A 20,016-nucleotide genomic window follows, 5' to 3' on the forward strand; every position below is an offset into this window, starting at 1 on the left:
TTTAGAGACCCAGAAGTTGAATGGGGCCGAACCATCAGTCAGTACGTGGAGGGGTGTGCACAAGTACTGTTCCACCATGTTAGTGAAATGTTGCCTCCTGCTAACACGTTGCGTATCAGGTGGTGGTGCAGTTAGCTGTGGCGTGTTGACAAAAGTTTTCCACATCTCTGCCATGCTAACCCTGCCCTCAGAGGAGCTGGCCGTGACACAGCTGCCTTGGCGACCTCTTGCTCCTCCTCTGCCTTGGCCTTGGGCTTCCACTTGTTCCCCTGTGACATTTGGGAATGCTCTCAGTAGCGTGTCTACCAACGTGCGCTTGTACTCGCGCATCTTCCTATCACGCTCCAGTGCAGGAAGTAAGGTGGGCACATTGTCTTTGTAGCGTGGATCCAGCAGGGTGGCAACCCAGTAGTCCGCACACGTTAAAATGTGGGCAACTCTGCTGTCGTTGCGCAGGCACTGCAGCATGTAGTCGCTCATGTGTGCCAGGCTGCCCAGGGGTAAGGACAAGCTGTCCTCTGTGGGAGGCGTATCGTCATCGTCCTGCCTTTCCCCCCAGCCACGCACCAGTGATGGGCCCAAGCTGCGTTGGGTGCCACCCCGCTGTGACCATGCTTCATCCTCATCCTCCTCCACCTCATCCTCGTCCTCCTCGTCCTCCAGTAGTGGGCCCTGGCTGGCCACATTTGTACCTGGCCTCTGCTGTTGCAAAAAACCCCCCTCTGAGTCACTTCGAAGAGACTGGCCTGAAAGTGCTAAAAATGACCCCTCTTCCTCCTCCTCCTCCTCCTGGGCCACCTCCTCTTCCATCATTGCCCTAAGTGTTTTCTCAAGGAGACATAGAAGTGGTATTGTAACGCTGATAACGGCGTCATCGCCACTGGCCATGTTGGTGGAGTACTCGAAACAGCGCAACGAGGGCACACAGGTCTCGCATGGAGGCCCATTCATTGGTGGTGAAGTGGTGCTGTTCCGCAGTGCGACTGACCCGTGCGTGCTGCAGCTGAAACACCACTATGGCCTGCTGCTGCTCGCACAGTCTGTCCAGCATGTGCAAGGTGGAGTTCCACCTGGTGGGCACGTCGCATATGAGGCGGTGAGCGGGAAGGCCGAAGTTACGCTGTAGCGCAGACAGGCGAGCAGCGGCAGGATGTGAACGCCGGAAGCGCGAACAGACGGCCCGCACTTTATGCAGCAGCTCTGACATGTCGGGGTAGTTGTGAATGAACTTCTGCACCACCAAATTCAGCACATGCGCCAGGCAAGGGATGTGCGTCAAACTGGCTAGTCCCAGAGCTGCAACGAGATTTCGCCCAATATCGCACACCACCAGGCCGGGCTTGAGGCTCACCGGCAGCAACCACTCGTCGGTCTGTTGTTCTATACCCCGCCACAACTCCTGTGCGGTGTGGGGCCTGTCCCCCAAACATATGAGTTTCAGAATGGCCTGCTGACGTTTACCCCGGGCTGTGCTGAAGTTGGTGGTGAAGGTGTGTGGCTGACTGGATGAGCAGGTGGAAGAAGAGGAGGAGGAAGCCGAGAAGGAGGAGGTGGCAACAGGAGGCAAAGAATGTTGCCCTGCGATCCTTGGCGGCGGAAGGACGTGCGCCAAACAGCTCTCCGCCTGGGGCCCAGCTGCCACTACATTTACCCAGTGTGCAGTTAGGGAGATATAGCGTCCCTGGCCGTGCTTACTGGTCCACGTATCTGTGGTTAGGTGGACCTTGCTACAGATGGCGATGCGCAGTGCACACTTGATTTTATCGGATACTTGGTTGTGCAGGGAAGGCACGGCTCTCTTGGAGAAGTAGTGGCGGCTGGGAACAACATACTGTGGGACAGCAAGCGACATGAGCTGTTTAAAGCTGTCTGTGTCCACCAGCCTAAATGACAGCATTTCATAGGCCAGTATTTTAGAAATGCTGGCATTCAGGGCCAGGGATTGAGGGTGGCTAGGTGGGAATTTACCCTTTCTCTCAAATGTTTGTGAGATGGAGAGCTGAACGCTGCCGTGTGACATGGTTGAGACGCTTGGTGATGGAGGTGGTGGTGGTGTTGGTGGTACATCCCCTGTTTGCTGGGCGGCAGGTGCCCACGTTCCTCCAGAGGCGGAGGAAGAGGCCGAGGCGGCAGCAGCAGAAGAGGCCGAGGCGGCAGCAGCAGAAGAGGCCGAGGCGGCAGCAGCAGAAGAGATAGCAGGGGGAGCCTGAGCGACTTCCTTGTTTTTAAGGTGTTTACTCCACTGCAGTTCATGCTTTGCATGCAGGTGCCTGGTCATGCAGGTTGTGCTAAGGTTCAGAACGTTAATGCCTCGCTTCAGGCTCTGATGGCACAGCGTGCAAACCACTCGGGTCTTGTCGTCAGCACATTGTTTGAAGAAGTGCCATGCCAGGATGCCAGGGAACTCCTTGAAGCTGCCTTTGGGGTGCTCGGTCCCAGATGGCGGCGGTCAGTAGCAGGCGGAGTCTCTTGGCGGCGGGTGTTCTGCTTTTGCCCACTGCTCCCTCTTTTGCTACGCTGTTGGCTCAGTCTCACCACTGCCTCTTCCTCCGAACTGTGAAAGTCAGTGGCACGACCTTCATTCCATGTGGGGTCTAGGACTTCATCGTCCCCTGCATCGTCTTCCACCCAGTCTTGATCCCTGACCTCCTGTTCAGTCTGCACACTGCAGAAAGACGCAGCAGTTGGCACCTGTGTTTCGTCATCATCAGAGACATGCTGAGGTGGTATTCCCATGTCCTCATCATTAGGAAACATAAGTGGTTGTGCGTCAGTGCAGTCTATGTCTTCCACCGCTGGGGAAGGGCTAGGTGGATGCCCTTGGGAAACCCTGCCAGCAGAGTCTTCAAACAGCATAAGAGACTGCTGCATAACTTGAGGCTCAGACAGTTTCCCTGATATGCATGGGGGTGATGTGACAGACTGATGGGGTTGGTTTTCAGGCGCCATCTGTGCGCTTTCTGCAGAAGACTGGGTGGAAGATAATGTGAACGTGCTGGATCCACTGTCGGCCACCCAATTGACTAATGCCTGTACCTGCTCAGGCCTTACCATCCTTAGAACGGCATTGGGCCCCACCATATATCGCTGTAAATTCTGGCGGCTACTGGGACCTGAGGTAGTTGGTACACTAGGACGTGTGGATGTGGCAGAACGGCCACGTCCTCTCCCAGCACCAGAGGGTCAACTAACACCACCACGACCATGTCCACGTCCGCGTCCCTTACTAGATGTTTTCCTCATTGTTATCGTTCACCACAACAACAAAAATATTATTTGGCCCAATGTATTGTATTCAAATTCAGCTGAATATAAATTTGAGGCCTAGTATTTAGGCACTGGGTGACAGGTATAGATTTACTGACAGAATTAGACTTGGAAATGCACAGTAGCGTGTGTGTGAAGTTATTCTGAATGACCCTATGTGCACCTTGAATATTATATACCCTTTTAGGGATAGATTTCAAATAGCTCTGATACAGCAGAAACCACTAAATTATGAAATTGCTAAATTGGGAATTGTATTTCAACCCAGAACAAAAAATGTGCTTTGACGGACACTAAATAACTTGCCCAGCCAGAACAGTACAGCGGTAACGACAGATTTAGCGGGATATAAATTTGAGGCCTAGTATTTAGGCGCTGGGTGACCGGTATGGATTTAGTGACAGAATTAGACTGGGATATGGCCAAAAAATAACCACACTATTGCTGGTTAAATGCACTTGGTGTGACAGCTTGACCAACCACACTACTGAGGGTTAAATGCACTTGGTGACGGGCGCAGCTTGCCCCTGATGTAGTATATGGCCAAAAAATGAACAGACTATTGCTGGTTAAATGCACTTGGTGTGACAGCTTGACCAACCACACTACTGAGGGTTAAATGCACTTGGTGATGGGCGCAGCTTGCCCCTGATGTAGTATATGGCCAAAAAATAAACAGACTATTGCTGGTTAAATGCACTTGGTGTGACAGCTTCACCCTGATGTAGGCTTTAGCCAAAAAACAACCACACCATTGAGGGTTAAATGCACTTGGTCGCAGCTTGTGCTGGCGCACCACAAGACACAAAATGGCCGCCGATCACCCCAGAAAAAAGTGACTGACAAACGGTCTGGGCAGCCTAAAAACAGTGAGCAATTGAATTTCAGCAGCTCAATGATGCACAGCTGCAGATCGATCGATTAATCAAGTCCTTTGGAGGAGTTAATCTGCCTAATCTCGCCCTACTGTCGCAGCCGCAACCTCTCCCTACGCTAATCAGAGCAGAGTGACGGGCTGCGCTGTGTGACTCCAGCTCAAATAGAGGCTGGGTCACATGGTGCTCTGGCCAATCACAGCCATGCCAATAGTAGGCATGGCTGTGACGGCCTCTTGGGGCAAGTAGTATGACGCTTGTTGATTGGCTGCTTTGCAGCCTTTCAAAAAGCGCCAAGAAAGCGTCACAAAAGCGCCAAGAAAGCGACGAACACCGAACCCGGACTTTTACGAAAATGTCCGGGTTCGGGTCCGTGTCACGGACACCCCAAAATTCGGTACGAACCCGAACTATACAGTTCGAGTTCTCTCATCCCTATTTGAAATTATGATGATTTACCTACGTTATTACAGTACACTCAAAGTTTCACTGCAAGGTTTCTGTTACCTGAATGAAATAATTATGAAGATCCTTTGCTGTCCTGAGTAAGGTGATCATTGGATATTACATAGAACTAGCCATCAGCCCCCCTCCCCCCAAGTGCCACCAGCTCTGTGCCATCAGCTCCCCCAGTGCCTTTAGCTCTGTGCCATCAGCTCCCCCCAGTGCCGTCAGCTCTGTGCCATCAGTCCCCTTACTGCCTTCAGTTCTGTGCCATCAGCTCCCCCCAGTGCCGTCAGCTCTGTGCCATTAGCTCCCCCCAGTGCCGTCATCTCGGTGCCATCAGCTCCCCCCAGTGCCATTAGCTCTATGCCATCAGCACCCCCCAGTGCCATCAGCTCTGTGCCATCATCTCCCCCAGTGCCGTCAGCTTTGTGCCATCAGCTCCCCCAGTGCCATCAGTTCTGTGCCATCAGTTCCCCCAGTGCGCCAGCACTGTGCCATCAGCTCAGTGCCATCATCTCCCTCCAGTGCCGTCAGCTCTGTGCCATCAGCTCCCCCCAGTGCCGTCAGCTTTGTGCCATCAGCTCTGTGCCATCAGCTCCCTCCAGTGTCGTCAGCTCTGTGCCATCAGCTTCCCCCAGTGCCGTCAGCTCTGTGCCATCAGCTTCTCCAGTGCCATCAGCTCTGTGCCATCAGCCTCCCAGTGCCATCAGCCCCTCCAGTGCCATCAGCTCCCCAGTGCCATCAGCCCCCCAGTGCCATCAGCCCATCCATTGCCATCAGCTCTTTTCCAGCTCCCCCAGTGCCATCACCCCCCACCAGTGCCATCAGCCCCCCCAGTGCCACCAGCCCCTCCAGTTCCATCAGCTCTGTGCCATCAGCTCCCCCAGTGCTGTCAGCTCTGTGCCATCAGCTCCCTAAGTGCCGTCAGCTCTGTGCCATCAGCTCCCCCCAGTGCCGTTAGCTCTGTGCCATCAGCTCTGTGCCATCAGCTCCTCCCAGTGCCGTCAGCTCTGTGACATCAGCTCCTCCCAGTGCCATCAGCTCTGTGCCATCAACCTCCCTGTGTCATCAGCCCCCCAGTGCCATCAGCTCTGTGCCAGCTCCCCTAGTCCCATCAGCCTCCTCCAGTGCCATCAGCTCTATGCCAGCTCCCCCAGTGCCATCAGCTCTGTGACATCAGCCCCCAGTACCATCAGCCCCACCAGTGCCATAAGCTCTGTATCAGCTCCCCCCCAGTGCCATTAGTTTTCTATGCTGTCACCCTCCCCCCCCCCCACATGCCAGCAGTCCACCATGTCCTCAGCTCCCCCAGTGCCACCATCTCTGCTCCTAGCTAGTCCCAGTTTAAAACTTACTTCTCCTGTAGGGGCGCCGCTCCACAACTCCTCGGTCTTCTTCTCTGCGGTTCACACAGCGTCAGGTCATAGTAAACGCTTACGTGCACTATGACCTGACGATGTGTCAGGATACAGTACAGTACAGTGCGGTGCGGCAGGCGGGTGACCACGGAGCGGTGATTATTTGCAAGTGCTTCACTCCCGCTCCGTGGTTACATGACACAAACGAATCCTTGATGCAAAAAATTTGCATTGAGGATATTTTTGTGTCGAATTACTCGATTTAATCGAGTAATCGTTGCAGCCATACATACTGTAGAACAACACATTTATGGGCTATCCACAGGATCTCATGTGTTATTTTATGCTACAGTATATTGATCCCCAAATAAATAACCTCATATTGTCAATTTGCTAAAAAAAACTAAAATTTGAACTCATGATCATTTACATCTACATGAATTGTACGTTATTACAGTCCACTCAGAGTTTCACCACAAGGTTTCTGTTACCTGAATAGAATAATTCTGAAGATCCTGTGCCGTCCTGTAGATCGTTGCTGAAGACAGTGCTTGACCATGGTTTGGATTTTTCGAAGTCAGTGATGGCTGTGTAGTTGTATCTCCAGAGAGAAATGTAGAATTGATCCTTCACTTTATCTAACTGATGCTGGACAATAGCACATAGAAGTCTCATCTGTTCTGCAGGTGTGGTCATCGCTTGTAAATCTGCATACTGATTTTCAGCCAGTAGATGATTGGATCGGAGGTCCTCTACAACCGGATTTACTTCCTTTATAATACAAATCAGGTCATTTGTGTGTCTGACCAGAAAGTGATGTACACCTAGAGAAATTAGAAAAATATGAAAATTTTAATAATGCCTCCTACTACATAATGACTAGTTACCGTCACCAATGGGTGGACACAGCACAATTCTATCCAAAATATCAAAAGATGAAAAACATAATCTGAATGATAGGTAAACTCAGAATCTGCCAGATAATCCATAATGAAAGTTCATAGGAATGGTCATTTGTGATTATTGTGTGGCGTAAACGTGCTGCCGATTACCCAATAAATTTGTGAAATAATCATTCATTGGGTACATAGTTACATAGCTAATATGGTTGAAAAAACACATAAGTCCCTTAAGTTCAACCAAGGAAGGAAATTACTCATTCATCTAAACCCTTTTTAAAACTGTCCACTGTTCCTGCTGTGACCACGTCCTGATGAAGTCTATTCCACAGATTCACAGTCCTTACAGTAAACAAGTTTTGATGCTTCTGGAGACTGAACTTTTTCTTCTTCAGTCAGAGGCAGCGCCCCCTTGTCTTTTGAGGGCATTTTACATGGAACAGTTTTTTTTGTATGGCCCATTTATATTTTTATGTAGGTTAATCATGTCCCCCCTTAGACGTCTCTTCTCAAGATTAAATAAATGTAATTATTTTAATCTTTCTTCATAACGAAGACCCTCCATGCCCCTTATCAGTTTAGTCGCTCTCCTCTGTACTTTTTTCCCGCTGCAGTGACTCCTTTCTGTGGACTAGTGCCCAGAACTGAACTGCATATTCCAGATGAGGCCGCACCAATGCTTTGTAAAGTGGTAGTATTACATCCCTGCCCCGCAAGTCCATACCTTGTTTAATGCATGGCAATATCCTGGTGGCCTTAGAAGCAGCTGACTGACATTGTATGCTGTTATTCAATCTATAATCTAAAAGGACACCCAAATCCTTCTCTATAAGTGACTCTCCCAGTGTTACATCCCCTAGGACATATGAAGCACAGAGATTATTACTACCAAGATGCAGAACTTTACATTTATTCACAATGAACCTCATTTGCCAAGTTAATGCCCAATCACTCGGATTGTTCAAGTCAGCTTGTAGTTCATGGACATCTTCTATAGACTGCACAGTACTACACAGCTTAGTGCCATCTGCAAAAATAGATATGGTGCTATTAATCCCGTCCTCGATATCATTAATAAATAAATTTAATAATAAAGGGCCCATCACTGAACCTTGGGGTCACCGCTTATAACCCGGGACTAGGTATGAGCGAACCCGAACTGTATAGTTCGGGTTCATACTGAATTTTGGGGTGTCCGTGACACGGACCCGAACCCGAACATTTTCGTAAAAGTCCGGGTACGGGTTCGGGGTTCGTCGTTTTCTTGGCCCTTTTAGAAAGGCTGCAAAGCAGCCAATCAACAAGCGTCATACTACTTGCCCCAAGAGGCCGTCACAGCCATGCCTACTATTGGCATGGCTGTGATTGGCCAGTGCAGCATGTGACCCAGCCTCTATTTAAGATGGAGTCACGTAGCGCCGCACGTCACTCTGCTCTGATCAGAGTAGGGAGAGGTTGCAGCTGCGACTGTTAAGGCAAGATTAGGCAGTGATTAACTCCTCCAAAAGACTTAAGTCAGTGATCTATCTACAGCTGTGGATCATTGAACTGCTGCTATTCAATTGCTCACTGTTTTAGGCTGCCCAGAGCGTTTTTCAGTCACTTTTTTTCTGGGGTGATCGGCGGCCATTTTGTGTCTTGTGGTGCGCCAGCACAAGCTGCCACCAAGTCCATTTAAGCATCAATAGTGTGGTTATTTTTTGGCTATATCCTACATCAGGGGCAAGCTGCCACCAAGTCTATTTAACCATCAATAGTGTGGTTATTTTTTGGCTATATCCTACATCAGGGGCAAGCTGCCACCAAGTCCATTTAACAATCAATAGTGTGGTTATTTTTTGGCTATATCCTACATCAGGGGCAAGCTGCTACCAAGTCCATTTAACCATCAATAGTGTGGTTATTTTTTGGCTATATCCTACATCAGGGGCAAGCTGCCATCAAGTCCATTTAACCATCAATAGTGTGGTTATTTTTTTGCTATATCCTACATCAGGGGCTTGACTGTGCTTGCTATTTTATTGAGGGGTGAAATACAATTGCCAAAATAGCAGAACCCTAAATCTGGTGTTTCAGCTGTGGCCAGCCAATTGTAATACTGTCTGCTGTCTAGCAAAGGATATATTTTTGTTCTGGGTTGAAATACAATTCCCAACTTAGCAATTTCCTAAATTAGTGGTTTCTGCTGTATCAGGCCTACTTTAAAACTATCCATAAAAGGGTATATTAGATTCAAGGTGCTGATAGGGTCATTCTCAATAACTTCACACACACGCTACTGTGCATTTCCAAGTCTAATTCTGTCCGTAAACGTATACCTGTCACCCAGCGCCTAAATAATAAGCCTCAAATTTATATTCAGCTAAATCTGTCATTACTGCTGTGCCTGAATTAGTGTAATACGGTACCTAAATAGATAGCCAGATAGTGTTAGGTGTCTGTAAAAAAAGGCCTGAATTTGAATTCAATACATTGGGCCAAATTATATTTTTGTTATTGTGGTGAACGGTAACAATGAGGAAAACATCTAGTAAGGGACGCGGACGCGGACATGGTCGTGGTGGTGTTAGTGGACACTCTGGTGCTGGGAGAGGACGTGGCCGTTCTGCCACAGCCACACGTCCTAGTGTACCAACTACCTCAGGTCCCAGTAGCCGCCAGCGATATTTGGTGGGGCCCAATGCCGTTGTAAGGATGGTAAGGCCTGAGAAGGTACAGGCATTAGTCAATTGGGTGGCCGACAGTGGATCCAGCACGTTCACATTATCTCCCACCCAGTCTTCTGCAGAAAGCGCACAGATGGCGCCTGAAAACCAAGCCCATCAGTCTGTCACATCACCCCCATGCATACCAGGGAAACTGTCTGAGCCTCAAGTTATGCAGCAGTCTCTTATGTTGTTTGAAGACTCTGATAGCAAAGTTTCCCAAGGGCATCCACCTAGCCCTTCCCCAGCGGTGGAAGACATAGAATTCACTGACGCACAACCACTTATGTTTCCTGATGATGAGGACATGGGAATACCACCTCAGCACGTCTCTGATAAAGACGAAACACAGGTGCCAACTGCTGCGTCTTTCTGCAGTGTGCAGACTGAACAGGAGGTCAGGGATCAAGACTGGGTGGAAGACGATGCAGGGGATGATGAGGTCCTAGACCCCACATGGAATGAAGGTCGTGCCACTGACTTTCACAGTTCGGAGGAAGAGGCAGTGGTGAGACCGAGCCAACAGCGTAGCAAAAGAGGGAGCAGTGGGCAAAAGCAGAACACCCACCGCCAAGAGACTCCGCCTGCTACTGACCGCCGCCATCTGGGACCGAGCACCCCAAAGGCAGCTTCAAGGAGTTCCCTGGAATGGCACTTCTTCAAACAATGTGCTGACGACAAGACCCGAGTGGTTTGCACGCTGTGCCATCAGAGCCTGAAGCGAGGCATTAACGTTCTGAACCTTAGCAAGACCTGCATGACCAGGCACCTGCATGCAAAGCATGAACTGCAGTGGAGTAAACACCTTAAAAACAAGGAAGTCACTCAGGCTCCCCCTGCTACCTCTTCTGCTGCTGCCGCCTCGGCCTCTTCTGCTGCAGCCGCCTCCGCCTCTTCCTCCGCCTCTGGAGGAACGTTGGCACCTGCCGCCCAGCAAACAGGGGATGTACCACCAACACCACCACCTCCGTCACCAAGCATCTCAACCATGTCACACGCCAGCGTTACGCTGTCCATCTCACAAGAATTTGAGAGAAAGGGAAAAATCCCACCTAGCCACCCTCAATCCCTGGCCCTGAATGCCAGCATTTCTAAACTACTGGCCTATGAATTGCTGTCATTTAGGTTGGTGGACACAGACAGCTTCAAACAGCTCATGTCGCTTGCTGTCCCACAGTATGTTGTTCCCAGCCGGCACTACTTTTTCAAGAGAGCCGTGCCTTCCCTGCACAACCAAGTATCCGATAAAATCAAGTGTGCACTGCGCAACGCCATCTGTGGCAAGGTCCAACTAACCACAGATACGTGGACCAGTAAGCACGGCCAGGGACGCTATATCTCCCTAACTGCACACTGGGTAAATGTAGTGGCGGCTGGGCCCCAGGCGGAGAGCTGTTTGGCGCACGTCCTTCCGCCGCCAAGGATCGCAGGGCAACATTCTTTGCCTCCTGTTGCCTCCTACTAGGCTTCCTCCTCCACTTCTTCCACCTACTCATCCAGTCAGCCACACACCTTCACCACCATCTTCAGCACAGCCCAGGGTAAACATCAGCAGGCCATTCTGAAACTCATATGTTTGGGGGACAGGCCCCACACCGCACAGGAGTTGTGGCGGGGTATAAAACAACAGACCGACGAGTGGGTGCTGCCGGTGAGCCTCAAGCCCGGCCTGGTGGTGTGCGATAATGGGCGAAATCTCGTTGCAGCTCTGGGACTAGCCGGTTTGACGCACATCCCTTGCCTGGCGCATGTGCTGAATTTGGTGGTGCAGAAGTTCATTCACAACTACCCCGACATGTCAGAGCTGCTGCATAAAGTGCGGGCCGTCTGTTCGCGCTTCCGGCGTTCACATCCTGCTGCTGCTCGCCTGTCTGCACTACAGCGTAACTTCGGCCTTCCCGCTCACCGCCTCATATGCGATGTGCCCACCAGGTGGAACACCACCTTGCACATGCTGGACAGACTGTGCGAGCAGCAGCAGGCCATAGTGGAGTTTCAGCTGCAGCACGCACGGGTCAGTCGCACTGCGGAACAGCACCACTTCACCACCAATGACTGGGCCTCCATGCGAGACCTGTGTGCCCTGTTGCGCTGTTTCGAGTACTCCACCAACATGGCCAGTGGCGATGATGCCGTTATTAGCGTTACAATACCACTTCTATGTCTCCTTAAAAAAACACTTAGGGCGATGATGGAAGAGGAGGTGGCCCAGGAGGAGGAGGAGGAGGAAGAGGAGGAAGAGGAGGAAGAGGGGTTATTTTTAACACTTTCAGGCCAGTCTCTTCGAAGTGACTCAGAGGGAGGTTTTTTGTAACAGCAGAGGCCAGGTACAAATGTGGCCAGACAGGGCCCACTACTGGAGGAAGAGGAGGACGAGGATGAGGAGGAGGCGGAGGAGGATGAGGGTGAAGCATGTTCACAGCGGGGTGGCACCCAACGCAGCTCGGGCCCATCACTGTTGCGTGGCTGGGGGGAAACACAGGATGATAACGATACGCCTCCCACAGAGGACAGCTTGTCCTTACCTCTGGGCAGCCTGGCACACATGAGCGACTACATGCTGCAGTGCCTGCGCAACGACAGCAGAGTTGCCCACATTTTAATGTGTGCAGACTACTGGGTTGCCACCCTGCTGGATCCACGGTACAAAGACAATGTGCCCACCTTATTTCCTGCACTGGAGAGTGATAGGAAGATGCGCGAGTACAAGCGCACGTTGGTAGACGCGCTACTGAGAGCATTCCCAAATGTCACAGGGGAACAAGTGGAAGCCCAAGGCGATGGCAAAGGAGGAGCAAGAGGTCGCCAACGCAGCTATGTCACGGCCAGCTCCTCTGAGGGCAGGGTTAGCATGGCAGAGATGTGGAAAAGTTTTGTAAACACGCCACTGCTAACTGCACCACCACCTGATATGGAACGTGTTAGCAGGAGGCAACATTTCACTAACATGGTGGAACAGTACGTGTGCACACCCCTCCACATACTGACTGATGGTTCGGCCTCATTCAACTTGGAGGTGCAGGCCTGCATGGCGGCCAGCGTTTTGTCTGAACGTGTATTCAGCACGGCAGGGGGCGTAATTACAGACAAACGCAGCCGCCTGTCTACAGCCAATGTGGACAAGCTGACGTTCATAAAAATGAACCAGGCATGGATCCCACAGGACCTGTCCATCACTTGTGCAGATTAGACATTTATAACTACCTCCCCTTAACCATATATTATTGTACTCCAGGGCAGTTCCTCATTCAATCCTATTTTTATTTTCATTTTACCATTATATTGCGGGGCAACCCAAAGTTGAATGAACCTCTCCTCTGTCTGGGTGCCGGGGCCTAAATATCTGACAATGGACTGTTCCAGTTTTGGGTGACATGAAGCCTGATTCTCTGCTGACATGAAGCCTGAAACTCTGCTATGGGACCTCTCTCCTCTGTCTGGGTGCCGGGGCCTTAATATCTGACAATGAACTGTTCCAGTTTTGGGTGACGTGAAGCCTGATTCTCTGCTATGACATGAAGCCTGAATCTCTGCTATGGGACCTCTCTTCTGTTTGGGTGCCAGGGCCAAAATATCTGACAATGGCCTGTTCCAGTGGTGGTTGACGTGAAGCCTGATTCTCTGCTATGACATGAAGCCTGATTCTCTGCTGACATGAAGCCTGAATCTCTGCTATGGGACCTCTCTCCTCTGTCTGGGTGCCGGGGCCTAAATATCTGACAATGGACTGTTCCAGTTTTGGGTGACGTGAAGCCTGATTCTCTGCTATGACATGAAGCCTGAATCTCTGCTGTGGGACCTCTCTCCTCTGTCTGGGTGCCGGGGCCTAAAAATATCTGACAATGGCCTGTTCCAGTGGTGGGTGACGTGAAGCCTGATTATCTGCTATGACATGAAGCCTGATTCTCTGCTATGACATGAATCCTGATTCTCTGCTATGACACGAAGCCTGATTCTCTCCAATGGGACCTCTCTCCTCTGTCTGGGTGCCGGGGCCTAAATATCTGACAATGGCCTGTTCCAGTGGTGGTTGACGTGAAGCCTGATTCTCTGCTATGACATGAAGCCTGATTCTCTGCTATGGGACCTCTCTCCTCTGTCTGGGTGCCAGAGCCAAAATATCTGACTATGACCTGTTCCAGTTTTGGGTGACGTGAATCCTGATTCTCTGCTATGACACGAAGCCTGATTCTCTGCAATGGGACCTCTCTCCTCTGTCTGGGTGCCAGGGCCAAAATATCTGACAATGGCCTGTTCCAGTGGTGGGTGACGTGAAGCCTGATGCTCTGCTATGACATGAAGCCTGAATCTCTGCTATGACACGAAGCCTGAATCTCTGCTTTGGGACCTCTCTCCTCTGTCTGGGTGCCGGGGCCTAAAAATATCTGATAGTGGCCTGTTCAAGTGTTGGGTGACATGAAGCCTAATTCTCTGCAATGGAACCTCTCTCCTCTGTATGGGTGCCAGGGCCAAAATATCTGACAATGGCCTGTTCCAGTGGTGGGTGACGTGAAGCCTTTTTCTCTGTTATGACATGAAGCCTGATTCTCTGCTATGACATGAAGCCTGATTCTCTGCTATGGGACCTCTCTCCTCTGTCTGGATGCCAGGGCCATAATATCTGACAATGGCCTGTTCCAGTGGTGGGTGACGTGAAGCCTGATTCTCTGTTTTGACATGAAGCCTGATTCTCTGCAATGGGACCTCTCTCCTCTGTCTAGGTGCCGGGGTCTAAATATCTGACAGTGGCCTGTTCCAGTGGTGGGTGACATGAAGCCTGATTGTCTGCTATGGGACCTCTCTCTAATTGATATTGGTTAATTTTTATTTATTTTATTTTTATTTTTATTCATTTCCCTATCCACATTTGTTTGCAGGGGATTTAACTACATGTTGCTGCCTTTTGCAGCCCTCTAGCCCTTTCCTGGGCTGTTTTACAGCCTTTTTACTGCCGAAAAGTTTGGGTCCCCATTGACTTCAATGGGGTTCGGGTTCGGGACGAAGTTCGGGTCGGGTTTGGATCCCGAACCCGAACATTTCCGGGAAGTTCGGCCGAACTTCTCGAACCCAAACATCCAGGTGTTCGCTCAACTCTAATCCTGTATAAATTGTTGCAATCCATTCTCACCATCTCTCCAAATGAAAATAACATCGTCGATGTAGCGCTGCCATAGGACCAGGTCGCCCTCAAGCTTGGGATCTATGACCTCACGTTCCCATTGGGCCAAAAATAAATTGGCATAGCTGGGGGCGAACCTGGTACCCATGGCGGTGCCCCTTAGCTGTAAATAATAATCATCATTGAAGAAAAAATAATTGTGGTGAAGAATGTGATCCACACCCTCTAATATAAAATGTATTTGTTCCTGCTGCAAAATACCACTGGAATTGATTTGTTCTTTTAGGGCTAAAATTCCCTGTGTATGGTCTATTATTGTATAGAGGGACTGTACGTCCAGTGTGTTGATAATCCACTCTGGTTGGACGTCCAGTCCCTCTAATACACCAATAATTTGGGTTGTGTCCTTTATGTAGGACTTGGTAGTTTTTACCAATGGTTGCAGCAGGATATCGATATATTGTTATAGCTTCGATGTTAAGGAGCCTATCCCCGATATAATCGGGCGTCCTGTTGGGTTTACTATATCCTTATGGATCCCTTCACACGTACTAACTTGAAAAATAAATCTAAGAAATTTTCGAGGGCGGAAATTAGTCCAGAAATATCCGCCTTTCAAAAAAACATAGAAATAGGTCTAAATAAGATTAAACCAAAAAGATTTGATAGAAATAATCTAACTAGCGCAGAGATTAACGCCATAAGAGAATTGCAGGAAGAACAAAATATTGTAATCCGCCCGGCCGATAAGGGGGCGCCATTGTCATCTGGGGAAGAGACCAATATAATGAGGAGTGTCTGTCAAAGCTGTCTGACCAATCCACATATAATAAAATAAAAAATGATCCGACAAGTGAATTTAAGTTGGCTTTAGCAAATTATTGTGATAAAGGTCTTCAGCAAAATATTTTGACTGAACAAGAATATAATTACATCACAGGAACATGGGGCAGACTTCTGATCTTCCATTGCCTGCCGAAGATCCATAAGGATATAGTAAACCCTCCAGGATGCCCGATTATTTCGGGGATAGGCTCCTTAACATCGAACCTATCACAATATATCGATATCCTTCTGCAACCATTGGTAAAAACTACCAAGTCCTACATAAAGGACACAACCCAAATTATTGGGGTATATAGAGGGACTGGACGTCCAACCAGAGTGGATTATCAACACACTGGACGTACAGTCCCTCTATACAATAATAGACCATACACAGGGAATTTTAGCCCTAAAAGAACAACTCAATTCCAGTGGTATTTTGCAGCAGGAACAAATAAATTTCATATTAGAGGGTGTGGATCACATTCTTCACCACAATTATTTTTTTTCTTCAATGATGATTATTATTTACAGCTGAGGGGCACCGCCATGGGTACCAGGTTCGCCCCCAGCTATGCCAATTTATTTTTGGCCCAATGGGAATGTGAGGTCATAGATCTCAAGCTTGGGGGTGACCTGGTCCTATGGCGGCGCTACATCGACAATGTTATTTTCATTTGGAGAGATGGTGAGAATGGACTGCAACAATTTATACAGGATCTCAATAAAAATCTATATTACTTGTGTTTTACGGCAGGCACTAATAGAGAGAAGGTAGACTTCCTAGATATACGAATAATAAAAAAATAAAACAAATACCTGTGTAACACCTATCACAAACCAACATCCACAAACTGATTTATTCTTTTCTCTAGCTGCCACTTGCCACAATGGCTCATAAATGTCCCCCTCGGACAGTTCCGCAGTATTAGGCGCAACTGTACCGAAAATGAAAATTTTGAGGAGGAAGCTACTAAAATGAGTTTGCAGTTTAGAGAAAATAATTATCCTGTAAAAATACTTGAGGAAGCATTGGGAAAAGTGAGACAGCTGGACAGAAAATCCGTTTTTGGAACCAAACCCCCACAGGACTTTGACAAAAAATCTGAGTTCAGAATAATCCTGCCCTATAATGCTCAATCAAGACAAATATCACAGTTGATTAAACGACACTGGCATCATGTATTATATGATAAAACAATTGGCCCTACACTCACCTAAAGAATTATTAGGAACACCTGTTCTATTTCTCATTAATGCAATTATCTAGTCAACCAATCACATGGCAGTTGCTTCAATGCATTTAGGGGTGTGGTCCTGGTCAAGACAATCTCCTGAACTCCAAACTGAATGTCAGAATGGTAAAGAAAGGTGATTTAAGCAATTTTGAGCATGGCATGGTTGTTGGTGCCAGACGGGCCGGTCTGAGTATTTCACAATCTGCTCAGTTACTGGGATTTTCACGCACAACCATTTCTAGGGTTTACAAAGAATGGTGTGAAAAGGGAAAAACATCCAGTATCCTGCAGTCCTGTGGGCAAAAATGCCTTGTGGATGCTAGAGGTCAGAGGAGAATGGGCCGACTGATTCAAGCTGATAGAAGAGCAACGTTGACTGAAATAACCACTCGTTACAACCGAGGTATGCAGCAAAGCATTTGTGAAGCCACAACACGCACAACCTTGAGGCGGATGGGCTACAACAGCAGAAGACCCCACCGGGTACCACTCATCTCCACTACAAATAGGAAAAAGAGGCTACAATTTGCACGTGCTCACCAAAATTGGACTGTTGAAGACTGGAAAAATGTTGCCTGGTCTGATGAGTCTCGATTTCTGTTGAGACATTCAAATGGTAGAGTCCGAATTTGGCGTAAACAGAATGAGATCATATATCCATCCTCTGATGGCTACTTCCAGCAGGATAATGCACCATGTCACAAAGCTCGAATCATTTCAAATTGGTTTCTTGAACATGACAATGAGTTCACTGTACTAAAATGCCCCCCACAGTCACCAGATCTCAACCCAATAGAGCATCTTTGGGATGTGGTGGAACGGGAGCTTTGTGCCCTGGATGTGCATCCCTCAAATCTCCATCAACTCCAAGATGCTATCCTATCAATATGGGCCAACATTTCTAAAGAATGCTATCAGCACCTTGTTGAATCAATGCCACGTAGAATTAAGGCAGTTCTGAAGGCAAAAGGGGGTCCAACACTGTATTAGTATGGTGTTCCTAATAATTCTTTAGGTGAGTGTATATTACCGGCCCAACCACTCATTACTTATACCAAACCTCCAAATCTGGGTATACAGATAGCTCCCTTAATAAAAGAAAAAAACCAACACATCAGGTTGGCTGAACCCTAATGGTTTCTTCAGATGCGGAATGTGCATAGGATGTAGTAAAACAAAATTTCCCAAAAAAACAACAGAAATTTCCTCAACCCAGAACGCCTTCTCGATGACTGTAAAACAATCCCTGACATGTAACTCCTCCAGTGTGGTCTATCTAATCCAGTGCCCTTGTCCCAAACAGTACATTGGCCGAACTAAAAGACAGCTCAAAGTTAGGATATCAATACATCTCAATAATATCACAAAAGGATGTGAAAACAACCCACTATCCAAACATTTCAAAGAGATGCATAACAAAAGCTGCACAGGCCTGCCATTTATGGCGCTGGAGAAGATAGACACGCACTGGAGGGGGGAAACCATATAGAAAAAATGTCAAGAGCTGAATCTAGTCGTATTTATGATTTTGGGAGCATGATGCCAATGGGGCTAAACTCAGAGCTGGAAATTTTGGGATTTTTATAGATATAGGGCCGTGCGCCCGTGTGTCCTCGGGGAATCACAGTCTGGCTGTTTATCAACACTGTGATCCCCCCTGGATCATGGGTGTATGTCCCCTGATCCTTCCCTGAGTATGTCTGACATACCACCACTTGATTCAACTTTGAAATTCAACTTTGAAGTTAGTGATTTTGAAGGACAGACTAGAAATTGCCTTATAACTGGATTTAGCAATGATTTAAAAAAAAAATATATGATATACAGCTGATTCAGTATGAACAAATACAACAAATATCAAAAAAACGCATCAATAGAGAAAAAAACGCATCACAAGAAAAAAACGCACCAAAAATTTGCATGTATGAAAATATTAGAAAATTGACAAAATTATATTGTCTATGAACTTTGAAACAATTATAGACAGTTAGAGTAAGAAGAAATACTTTCAACATTGAGAAAATAACCATGTATGTGAAGGATCCACATTGAAGGATTCCATATTCCTTCTCTTCCATGACACTGGTTTTTCTATGATACCATCCTTCTTTTCCCATGATCCTTTTTTTCACAAGATTATTGAAGGATATAAAAATCCAACATTTACTTGCAGGGGGGGATGCCACTGAGGAAGGGGAGAGTTATCCCCGAAACGCGTCTGGCGTAAGTTTCACCCCTGAAAGACTTGAACCCCGATCAAACAGTGCACTGTTAACAACAAAGAATATTGAGGATTCAAGAAAGAGGCTTTCTGCATACACCTACCTTTAATTAGCTGGAAGTGATTATATTTCACATGGGATGTGTTCCCAGTAGAGTACTGAAAAACCGACACAGCAAAGACCGGGACGCCGTCCTGCCATCGGAACCCACCACTCGAAAAGAAACAGCTGAATAAAAAGGAAAGGTAAGCCCACAACTGTGGGTTATTGGTATTGACTATAACTCTAACGTACATCTTGTGAAAAACACCAGCATAGTTTCTGTTTATAGAGAATCTTCGCATGTGATCTTTTGCATGATTCTGTGATGTCATTTTTTCGAATGCCAATGTAAATGAAAGTCTGGATAGAAAAATCTTTCGGATAAAATCCTTTTTCGGACATTTTCGAAAGAGAATCTTTGGACACTCTCGAAAATTCAAATGAAAGCCCATGAGAGGATTCTCATGAGAAACTGATTACAGACTATTTGGGAAGTGTATGGACTACGCAAATAAGAATGGTTACATATGTACGTTGGTGATTAACTCAGAAGATGGTTACTATCAAGCCTGATATGTGATTATATTATCCAGATATAGAACCAATAGGTCCACAAGAGATATATATGTAACCAAGTTATATCCAGGGCATTTGTACTTATTTCGGATACTACCAGAATCTCCAATAAGTATACTAGAGCAATATAGAAATAGCTGAATCTACTGTTTAGTTTTTTTCTTATACATTTTAGGTATTTTATTATATTTTAACCAAGTACAGTTATAATAAATTGTTTAAACTCTGTGGGGCTCCGCATGTATGAGTGTGCCAATCTCATATTAACAGTTATTCCAATTTGAAGGGTAAATCATCAGATTGTGCACCTCCTGTGGTTGTGGGGTCGGTGAGCTATTTCCAAGACATTTATTTAGTGCATAAGATTGGAGACTGGTCTGTAGTTGGTTGTGCAGGATGGGTCAAAAGATGTTTTTTTTTTATTAATGAAGTAATGATAGATT

General features: G+C 47.6%; 1 protein-coding gene across 3 annotated transcripts in view; it reads right to left on the bottom strand.

Annotated features, from left to right (window-relative positions):
* Positions 1 to 20,016, bottom strand: part of LOC122927080 — a 216,483-nt gene that overhangs the window by 109,241 nt on the left and 87,226 nt on the right. For all 3 annotated transcript variants that reach the window (XM_044278654.1, XM_044278655.1, XM_044278653.1), the window contains exon 8: positions 6,439 to 6,771. In XM_044278654.1, the coding sequence (XP_044134589.1) occupies positions 6,439 to 6,771 (333 nt within the window). The remainder of the gene's footprint in view (positions 1 to 6,438; positions 6,772 to 20,016) is intronic.

This window comes from Bufo gargarizans, chromosome 2 (genome assembly GCF_014858855.1).
Source record: "Bufo gargarizans isolate SCDJY-AF-19 chromosome 2, ASM1485885v1, whole genome shotgun sequence".
Taxonomy (NCBI): domain Eukaryota; kingdom Metazoa; phylum Chordata; class Amphibia; order Anura; family Bufonidae; genus Bufo; species Bufo gargarizans.